At 33.1% G+C, this 11,481-nt stretch overlaps 1 protein-coding gene across 1 annotated transcript; it reads right to left on the bottom strand.

Moving 5' to 3' along the window:
- Positions 1 to 298: 298 nt before the first annotated feature.
- LOC128989988 (uncharacterized) lies at positions 299 to 11,163 on the bottom strand. Its single transcript, XM_054412176.1, has 7 exons — positions 11,081 to 11,163; positions 9,707 to 9,881; positions 6,958 to 7,194; positions 5,539 to 5,689; positions 4,007 to 4,249; positions 2,116 to 2,284; positions 299 to 1,704 (listed from the first exon to the last, which is right to left on the bottom strand). Exons 1-7 carry the CDS (start codon positions 11,136 to 11,138, stop codon positions 1,433 to 1,435), a joined length of 1,305 nt encoding a protein of 434 aa, XP_054268151.1. The 5' UTR covers positions 11,139 to 11,163; the 3' UTR covers positions 299 to 1,432.
- Between the last annotated feature and the right edge of the window lie 318 nt (positions 11,164 to 11,481).

The following is an 11,481-nucleotide window of genomic DNA, read 5'->3' on the forward strand; positions in this document are numbered from 1 at the left end:
TGAATAAATAATTTAATAAATATAGTATTTACATTTATCAAACAACATACTTATCTTAATAGTTGAGCTATACATTTCAATTTGTCATATACTTGTAGATTTACAAAAACATAATTTATAACCTATAGAACGTTACAGTATAGGCTATCTACCTACCTATAAGCCACTCAAAACTTAACCCGTGTTGTAACACAACAATGCTGTTAAAGTCAAGTCAATGTTTTCAATTTTACGAACTGAACTGAAACGGCTACTTCAGGTGAACTAAAACGGCTAAAAAACGATTGTAGGTAAACTAACTTAACAACATGTGTCGAACCAATGAGGTTCGAGGATTGAGAGAAAAGAAGTAAAATTGTAATGATTTAAACTTCAAATAATCAGCTGTTCAAGAGCAATTTCAACGAGTGCTGCAATTAGTGTTTAGTAATCGTACAATGATTTGTTGCATCAATGTCAGTGGCAATGAGAGGCTATAAACGAAACATAAGAAAACTTTTAGAAGTTATAAGAAGTGATGTTAACAATAACAAAAACTGTCGTAGGTAAAGTAGTGTACTCAACTCGCGTAAATAGTCTTTACGTGATCGTTGCGTAAACTACAATAAATGATTTTATAATGTAAAACATTACTATCAATATTACTTTAAGGAGTGAATCTCGACATAGCTTTTTCAGCTGACACACCAAAGTAAACCTTTTCAATTAATGTTGTGAATGCATGAACTTGAATTGTTTCTGAATTCCGTTTGATAAAAGAATATGTTCTAGAAGCCCAGTGTGTTATCGTTGAAAATGACCAAAGACAAGATTGCATCTCATATTTATTTATCATACCGGTTTATTTTATGAATCATTGCTCTACGCAGCAGAAGAGAGCTAGTGATAATTCATTTTCCTTTTTCAAGTCTTAAACTTTTCTATTTAAAAAAAAACAGTTTAGTTCGCCTTTTCAAGAAAGTGAGACACTTTGTGTAACTTTGAGTTTTTGAAGCTGGCTATGACCATTGACTATATAACACTATAGTAGTGTTATATAGTCAATGCTATGACTGCCGAGTGCGCATGGTATACAGTGAGATCACCATCCCACTCTACTAACCACCAGTTGTACCAGCTGTCAGCTGTTGTAGCTCTTGTAGAACATTTTATTACCACCCACTGATAGTTTTTTACGATCAACTAGAGCTAGAACCGTTTTCAAATTATCGAAATGTGTTTTTTTTTTTATTCAGGGAGAAAAGCCAATTGAAAAATATTGATTGTCCTCTTGATTTAAATAAAACTTAAATGCAGTCTCTGTATACGGAAGCAAAAGGTCAACAGACCTTCTAACTTTAATCTGGTATTATCACAGCAGGATTTTTCAGAGTCAGGAAAAACTACCAAATAAAATTAATAATCCATGCGTCATCATTTAAAAAACTGTCAATCACACAATCGTATCCCCAGCTGCTTGTCTCGTCTCACTGAGGTCGTAGGACTCGCTCTTCCTTAGCGAACGTTGTTCTGTCCGTAAACACGTCAGCACACACAAGCAACAGAACAGCAGAATCAGCGCTGCGATGCTGACGAGCAGGATCAGCAGGGTGAGATAGAAACTCGGAGAAGACAGCCACTGCAGAACATAGTCTATCATCTCCATCACCAACGCTTGTAGCTGAGAACCGATTGTTCTGAATTTGAGAAGGGTGACTTTGTCTTCTGGAATGAGAACAGAGAAAATATTGAGAGCTTACTGAATTAGAGTTAGTATGTTAATATATAAAGCGAATTTTAATTGCTTAGAATATATTTTAAGGACTGACCTAATATGTTTTATCACGTGAAGCAGTTAAATGTGACTTTGGAGTAATAACTTTCTCACGTCGATAAAGTTCTGGAATCTGTAAAATGAGATCAGAAAAGGAATGTGTAAAATAGTTTTATAAAATTGTTACACGAGTGTTTTATTCGTTTAACTGTCCACGTGTCTTTGTTGAATACATAAGCCACCGATTCACCAAGACGGAAATATAAATTGCATATAACTGAAAATGTCAAATTGTTTTTAGCTTGTACCACTCTTGTATAAACTCTTATTGTTTTTGAAGATACACACAATTTTAACTTTACCTATACATAAGTTGCCCTCTCCTCCAATCGTAAGACCAGCAGGGCAGGTGCATTCTACCGTGTATTGAGACAATATTGTACAGTTGTGCGAACAGTTGAGTTCTGCACAGGCTGTGTCAGGGTCTGGCGTCTGTGTGTGTGAGTTGAAGAACTTGATGTCATGAATCACCTGAAGCAGAAAAGTTATTTACAAAAATGCAACCAAGAAAAAATCCCCAATAAAAGCAGAAAGTTTAAAAAAAATACAACAAGAGTTGTTAGATATAAGGTTACTTATAAATATTTGAAAATAAGGGCTAAGTATTAAATATTGTCTTTTAAGTTCAACGAAAACAATAAAAGTAAAATAAATTCAAAATTCAAATTCAAATATATTTATTCATGATAATACATCGTCTTGGCCTCGCCAGGTTTACAAAACTTGTCTGCGAGGTCCAATTTATACACAAAAATTAACAAACAAAATTAATTTGTTTTCTTTCTTCTTTTTAAGAAAAATAAATGTTTTTAGCACTACTAATTCCATGGCGGTTTGTGGCAGGCAGCTGTCTATACAGAATATTGGCAGCAGATATACAAAATTGAAAAATTGCAGTATCATCTATCTGACTTATAATCAATGCATTATATTCCGTTGTCTTTGTTTTCCTGGTTCATAGACCAGGAGTTTCTAAAAATTAAAGAGGCAGTGTCTAACTGGAGAAAAAAGTAGAATCGTTTGTTTCTTGTCCCCTGCTTGTTTTATGAATAACATCTCACTAAGAAAAGTTATGCCCATGTAAGCATTTATTTACACAAAGCAGAGAAAAATAAAACACTAAAATGTTTTAGAAGCTTTCTTTGATCTGAGCTAATCAGTGGATGTTTTTTTTTAACGAAGCTACGCGGCCAGTGTCAAAATCGATAAATTTCTTTCGCGTTAAACTTATTATCACCAAATATTTACCCATAGTTTGCACTTACTGTTAAGTGGATTCTTCCTAGTCAGAATATGGCCTTATTCAGAATAAGTTTTCAAACAAGGGCCATTGAAACGTATAACAGTAAGTTTTACCAAAGTGATGATAAAGCTGACTCAAATTGTTTACAGATTTCTAATTTCACATTATAACACTATAAAACTAGTTGTATAGAATCGCTTGAATATTTATGAATTGTTGATTTACTTAAATACACAGGACATCGACCCAAAATGTATTTATGACTGCAATTAAACTAAAGGGACATGAGTATACTATCCACCCATCTCTATTGACAAATTTATTCCGCTTTAACCTTTCAATGTTTTTTATAGTATGTCTAGCCTACTTCTATTCTGACAAAATTAGATGTTTCAGTAAGTCGTTCAATTACATCTGCATTCCCATGACATATAGACAATTTAAAATTGTATGCCAAATTGCTTCCGCTAAGTGTGTCATATTTTCGGTCCCTATTTTACTCCTATAAAATCGGTTAAGTGTTTTCCAGTAGGATAATAAACTCTATCAACAAGTTTCAAACGTGGCATTCCCGGTTTCTAAAGGATCGTGTTTGAGGTAACCAAATACACTCATAAGTTGTCTCATGAATACGAGAAAAATACCGGTATGGATCATAAACATAAACAAATGACGTTGTTGGCCCGAATCCTATACTAATAGCATTGAACATATGTTTTGGCAGTTGTTTAATGTTTATTTCGGACCAAAAACGTCATTTGTTTATGTTTATGATCCATACCGGTATTTTTCTCGTATTCGTGAGTTGTCTCCAACTTAAGACTTTTATTTTTAATCCAAACACTGGAACTCCATTCTATGTATACCATACCCATAGTATACCTGAATAAAGAGATTTCTAATTCAATACAATGATTATTGTTTTGTCTTCAAAGAACATGTTTTATCACCTCTTCAGACCTGTAGACGATCTCTAGTTGGTCAATATCACAGGCAGGGGTTAGTTTGCAGGAGTAGACGATGTATTCTCCATGAGTCTTGCTTCCCCAGACTACTACTCCGTCAAACACTCCTAGGGCGAAGGGCTGAGCCAGCTCCCCCCCGTTAAACAGAAGGGTGGAGTAGGAGTTGAGGTAGTCGGTGCTCACTAGATGCCATTGGTGGTGGTTTTCGTCATATCCTACGACGTATACCTGAACAAATTTATGGTACAGCATGTGTTATATAATTTTGTAATCAATCAGGCCATTGATGGAATTTTAGTATACTATGCCGTACAATTTGACATAAATTCTCTCTTCAACATACGGTTTGAAAGTTGGTCACGTCCGCCTGGAAACAAATGTTTAGCTTTGTAACTGCTGCAACGGATGCAATCTATGGAACGAATAGGCCTACCTGAAAAAAGGAGCCTAGACTAATAACGTGCGGCTTATGATTGCCGGACGAGTTACAAAGTTCCACAAAAGCGTATTTGTTTATTTTCACATTTAAATTAAGTGAATGATACTCATACATTGTACGGAAGCTATAGTGTAATTGTGTTTTAGTTAATCAATATAATAAAAAAAATTATAAACAATATTTAAGTAAACGAAAACCGGAATAAATATTTTAAATAAACAAATAGATTGAAGAGAGAATTTATTATTCTCTCTAATTTTTACTTGTTGTGCTGGGTTTTCATAATACAGATGTACAAAACGCAATTTTGAAAACATGTTTTACTTGTGACATTGAAATTCCCCCAATTAACCAAAAACCAATCTCCAACCACCTCACATTATTGTTAAAAAAACATCTTACTGAGTTTGTGTGTTTGTTTGTTTGAAGTTCAATCACGCATAAACTACTGGACAGATTGGTCTGAAATTTGGCATGATGATAGCTCACATTCCCGATTAACATTTAGGCATATTTTTATCTCAAAACTCCTTTCAGTCTCCGCCCCAGTGCTTTGTAGTTCCCCATGTTAACCTTATGAGTATTCATATTTAAAGGGAATTAAAGAATTTAGTCAGCTGGTTCAACTAAAAAAGTTTGTTCTATTACATGCAAAAGCATTAAAAAGTTATGAGATTTGCCAACAGGGTGCAGCACTATTCTTTTTGATGCATTTATGAAAACAGCTAATTTGAACTCAGTTATGTTTATGTTTTAAATTACATGAATAATTTAAGATATCTTGAGAATTTGATTAATTTATTTTTCTATATTGTTTAGGTGAAGTGGTAGAACTATATGGCTATGGTATATGTGTAATACTATAGTATACTGTGTAGTATACTGTATCTTTAAACCATAAGTTTAAAGAAGCAAATTTGATCAAACTGTGTCCTCCCCCACTGCAAACGCAAAGCTTGAGTATAACTGCAATAAGCATTCATACTTATATGCCAACCCCGTACGAAGGACGGGTTCTCTGCTAGTATTATATAAACTTAATGAACTGATTACCTATTATTTAACAATAACTACCTACGTGTTTGTTGTGATGATCTACAGAGACCTTAGACACAGCTGTTATGTTGTGAGTGATTGTAGAAAAGTGATACTTGAAGTGGTCGGAGAATGACCTCTTCTCATGAAGTGAAGACATGTAAAGACCGTCATCATTGATGTAGAAAAATCTCCTAAAAGATCCATCATAATGTTTGATATAATAATATTAAGGTTTAATTTACTTTTCAGCGTTGTTTAAACAGGGTGTTTCCAAATTGTCTAGGTATATGTTGTGGACTTGTTCCTTGGGCTAAGACAAACATAATGCCATATGAGTATGAGTCTAAAATGCCTAGATTTCTGTCTGTCGGTCTGTATGTAATTTATTTTCATTATTTTATATCTTGGGCATTTTTCAAGATAGAAATTTTAAAATTGGTTTAAATGTGTAGCTTAGAAGTAAAAAAAAACGTTTTAATATCTCAAGCCATTTCAATATGGCAGCCATTTAAAACCTTTAATGCCAAATTTCATGAAAATCGTAAATATTAAGAACACCGTTTTCACAATCAAAAGGATATAGAATTCAAATCCAAATCAAATGAGACCTGGTTTGTTAAAATCGGATGACAAACAACCGAGTTATCAATTTGTTTTCTACATTTCGGTTACTCAATTTAATAGGACCTAGAACTAATAAGAGTAGCCCTTTTAAAATTTCGAAACTGGGTATAACTGAGATTCTATATTCCCTTTGAAATTTTGAACTCTCGTAGATATAAAATAATAGGAATTTTATTGGTTATTTTTTAAGTATGCATGTTTCATAAGCAATCCATGTGTTTTTGACAATGAGATAAAGATTATTGTCCAAATGGTTGAGAATTTATCTTGTTCTATTTAGATAACATCTAATCTTTGTTCAAACATGTAACTATGATCGTATAGTGAATGCTTAAGAAACAGCAAAAGCCACGTAAATATAATTATAATTACGCTGAATTAAACTTCATTCTAGCCCATAATGTATTATTTAAATGGCACATTAATGGTCTTATGACTTAAATTAGGTGAATACTTCGTCCCCAACTCCTTTGCGTTATAGAAATGTTTCGCTGCTACTGTAGAGTCATCAGATGTCACAGTACACAGATACGAGTATAATTTATTCGTACAACAGTGAGATTCGGCAGTGCAGTATGTTCTGTACTACGGTCATGACGTGTGTGGGAAACCTATCTGGTTCTAATCGCATTTTAACTGGGCGTAGAACATTTTGTCTTTTGATGTTGCTACAATTGCAGTGAAAAATTACGAGAATGAAGAATCAAAGTAGTTGTGAGGCAAGGTAATTAGGTCTAGAAGCCTTCGAATTAGCTTATTTTGGTTTTTAAACTGTAGAAATACAATGTTATAGTATTTTTATTAGTTCTTAGATTCCTCCTCCGCATTAGGTCACCTGTCATAGACGTCTAGCGCCAAGTCAGTGATGGAGGCGCCCATTATCTCTAAGAAGGGCGCTACTGTAGCACCCAGTAGGGCCGCCTCGTAGATGGTGCTGCTGGCGCCACCATTGTCAGTTGTGTAGTAAAGCTTAAAGTCCCTCCAGTCCACAGCCAAGTCTACCAGCCTCTGTCCTGTAGATATGATGGGGATAGGCTCTGCATGACTGTCCGTATACTCACTGTAGTATGAGCTGGGGAAATACCACATATTAGAAAGGTAGGATTTTGAATTTTGTTCATGATATTATACTCAGTATTTAACCATTGACTTATATAATTCAGCTAGCTACCAGGACATCAATGTACTGCGTGGCTACGAAGACTACGTGGTTTCCAGCCCACCTATCTAGGTGGGCTGGAAACCACGTAGTCTTCTAGAAATATCTATCTAGAAATAGTCACTCTAGTACTAAAAACTGTAGAGGTTCAAAAATAAAAAAAAAATATAAAAGAGGTTCTTTTAACCCTGCATTTGCCCGTCCACATAGACTAACCACCCGTGCGTGGGACGTTTAAAGCAAAGCAAGGAGTGAGCCGGTACAGTACAAAGGTGAACTGTAATGATAAATTTTAGTGGCAGTGACCAGGTCCGAACCCACGACATCGCTGCCTTGGGCCCGAAGTCCGTGACGCTACCGACTGAGCCACTGACTCCCTTTTTAAAACAACATAGCAACATGGTTTAGGACCATATTTTGGATGTCCTGTTACCTTGTGAGTTTTTGAGGGAACAAGAAACCCAAACTTCCCCAGCAATATGTGTCAAACAGTAAACAGGAAGAAAGGTTGTAATGATAATAAGTATATTTTACGTGAGCGGTGACCATTTATCTATTTAACCTCAAGAAGTAAAGAAACAGGACAAAACCGTAATTAAAAATATAATAATATGATTTTTAATAACACAAATAATCAAAACGATTAGTTAGTTAAGTTAGGCTATTTATGTTAGAGTTTAGTCCTTACAACTTTAAACAAGGTTGCATTTTCTTTTACTATTTACTATTTGCAATTTTTAGTCCACATTTTGTATGGATAATATCGTTAAGAACTAATGTACATAATGCAGACCTTATTATTACAAACGTTGTTTAGAAATGTAGGAATTTCACATCTTAAACGACCATTATATGAAGATTCATCTCTGCAGTACGCGGTTCCTACAACTTTGTGGCGAAGAGAATAACAATCCACGGAATAGCTTCTCTTTAAAGTGCGCGAGTTTGCAATTAAAAGTTTTGGACAAAACGGCCTTTCAGTACTTAAGTGTTTAGTCTTCCTTACAAGTTACTGAACATCGCATTTCGAAGTGGTATTTGCTGTAATTTAATTACCTTTTCAATAGAAACAGTATGTATTTAGAGGAGCAATTTATTGAGAGAAAAATCCCAAATGCTGGGCACTCGAAATATAGTTTAGAAAAATATTGATAAGCCAATTTTAGGTTATTGATTTTTCAATATTATTTTTTATTCATTTTTTACTGATGTTCAAAGCATTTTGTCTTGATATTCATACTGTATATCAAAACATTATAGGTCTGTTTTAGACAGTTTTTTTTACAAGTTTCACGTAAATAGTTTTTAAATACAGTATATAATATAATAGTCCATTTGTATTCTCTATACTCCACAGCAACCTAAACACAGTATTTTAAAGGACCTATCTTTAGTTCAGTATTAAAATTACTTTAGCAGTTTATATATTAAGTAACTTTTTTATGGTTCAAACTTCCCAAGCCAATTTTAAAAGTTTATAATCATGAATAAGAAATATTCAGAGCTTCCCTTCAACATAAATTTTCTTTAATTCACTAATAAAACCGCTTATCAACTCTCTGTTTAAGTGGGTTATCTCTTTTGAAACGTCCAAGGACCTGAAACTAAGTTCTATTTAAAACGGGATACATGCAACGTTTTTACTGTGAATAATGTTACAGCCAGTGGAAAAAAGGCATTCTCGGGAATATTAAGTCATTTTATATTCCACTCCTTTTTGGATAAGATAATAATACTTAGTATGGTCAAGCATCGAAAATCGACAATGGTTTTAAAATTAAAATCAGAACGAAAAAATCAACTTGTCCCCATTCTGATATAGTCATGCCCCACATATCTTGAATGGAAAAGTTTCAATGTTCACAGCAGTATACTAGGTCAAATGGCTCAATTAAAGGTACTTTTTAAATACAGAACAGCCTTTAACGTAAACGTGTACTTTTTTATTTTATTTTTTTTTCTTCAATGTACCCGATTGTTGTGCTTTGTGTTCATTGATTCAGACATCCATTCAATCATCATTCAATTTACGATTCATCATTCATTTAATTTTATGATTGTTCATTTGATTCGGGGTTTCATTAATGTTAATTTATATGTTCATTGGCAATTTTTACTTCTGTTTAAGCGAACTGTTTGACCCTTGATCTTGTTACTATTGAACGTAGATTTTTTAGCATCATTAATTAATTGATGGACCGACAAACAACATCTGAGCTAGAAAAAACAAATAAACACAATAAAATAGGAGTAGAATTGTCTACTTTTTGGTTGTATTTAGACATTGAGATTTAAGATTGTATTTTATGGTGACGTTTATATTGTAATAAAAGCTCATACAGATATTATCCATGGTAACGTGTTTCATGATCGATGTTACTATACAAATCTTAGAATTCTAGAAGGTAATTCAAACATGACTTACTACAATATCTGATTGTTCGATATGAAGTAGATGTCTCTATTTTTGTACCGGAAGTCCACAGAAGTAGCCAGAACATAAGGTAGCAGCTGATGTATTGTTATTGGAAGTGACGTAACAGCCTCCAGAATCTTGATACCTCTCTCTGAGCCCACTAGGAGAGTCTCCGAGACGCAGTCTTTGGCAAGGATTAAAAAAATAATAAGGGTTTCGAATGAAAACAACTAATAACGAAAATTAGTATGGTATTACGAAAAATATGTTAGACATTAATATTGATGAGGTAGTAATTTTACAATCCTGAACAATTAAACGATTTAATATTTCTTACATGGAATCTATACGATTTTAAGACATTTTCTTTTATTATGACATATATTTTACTATCCATAAAAATATTATGAAACTATTGTTTCCTTTGCAACTAAGCAGCAGTTTAAGAAAAGTGGTTGGGTAAAAAAAATTAAAGTTTGAGTTAAGATTAGAGTTGAATCTAAAGTTTAGCAAGAGTTATACTGTATAGTTGTTGCATTGTTTATATGTTATAAGATCGTATATTAGTTGGTGACATGTATTTTCCGGAAATGACTATAGTCATACTTCGAAATTCATTCATACTTCCAATGAACCAATGAATTGATTGTTTATGTAATTTAAATTTAAATTTGTTTAATGTTGATAAGTCCTTAAAGGTTTTTAGTCTTCAATTGTTCACAGAAAATGTGTAATCACTCTAACAAGTTTGATAAAGCTGTAAAATAATGAGACTAATTTTACTGCATTTCATTAAGAACGTTGTATTACTAAACATATAAGTAAGTATATGCCCTTGGAGAAACCTTCACATAAGAAAAAACACGTTATTACACAATTGTGTATCCTAGAATAAACATAAAAATCATAGTTAAGTATTTTTGGCTTGAACATAATATAATTTATACCATTCAATGTACACACTTTGTTCCAAAATAACCATATTTACATTGTTAAAAAGACTGCTCAATAATTCTTTTAACAAATCTCTAATAAGGCAAAAATTTAAATTAAAATTTCTATTCGTTGAACAACGAACGTTGTAACTTTCCAAAATTTCATAGCTTAATAATTACGAGTTATATTAAATGATTGTACCTATTATGTTTCAACAATATTTGATAAGACCAAATACAGTTTGCTTCTACACATTGATCACAAACTTCCCCCAAAATATGTTTCAAATAATAGAAGTTAGAAGAAGTAATATTTACGTGTGAAAATCAACCTATTTTCACTCACATTGAATCTAAATTACAGGTTTTCTTCATGTTTGGAATTATAACGTTGGTATCATATTTTGAAAACGTATTCAAATGAAACAGAGCACTAAAAGATACTTACACGTAAATGTGAAACACAATAAAATCCAAGTCACTGCACTTTTCACTGTGCTCACCATAATGACTCTGTGTTGTACTCGCTGGACTCTGCTGGGTCAGGGGTTAAAACTGATAAACCCGTTAACGATGATAAACAGTTTTGTCACTCGTATCGTGGCTAAACAATGTAAATAAGCAGAATTCCGTTAACATTGGCTATCAGATACCAGGATGGACTTCATATATAAAAGATCTAGCTGCAGCAATCTTTTTTAAATAGATCATATCATATAGTTTAGGGTTATATTGGGTTGTAATTTGTAGTAATTTTTTACCAGTGATTCTGTTTTCTTCTATAATTATAAAAGAGGATGTTTGTATATATATTTGGCAATGATAAACTCAGACACCGCTGAACCGATT

This window comes from Macrosteles quadrilineatus, unplaced genomic scaffold (assembly GCF_028750875.1).
Source record: "Macrosteles quadrilineatus isolate MER2022 unplaced genomic scaffold, UCM_ALF_1.0 Scaffold_3__2_contigs__length_128488019, whole genome shotgun sequence".
NCBI lineage: Eukaryota > Metazoa > Arthropoda > Insecta > Hemiptera > Cicadellidae > Macrosteles > Macrosteles quadrilineatus.

Bases quoted from the DNA above. Each gene is read 5' to 3' on its own strand.
- LOC128989988 (XM_054412176.1), bottom strand. From the start codon at position 11,138: ATGGTGAGCACAGTGAAAAGTGCAGTGACTTGGATTTTATTGTGTTTC. The intron at 5,690-6,957 runs GTGACCTAATGC...TGGATCTTTTAG, and splicing joins GCGCTAGACGTCTATGACAG to GAGATTTTTCTACATCAATG. The intron at 1,705-2,115 runs GTAAAGTTAAAA...TTCTCATTCCAG, and splicing joins AGAGGGCAACTTATGTATAG to AAGACAAAGTCACCCTTCTC.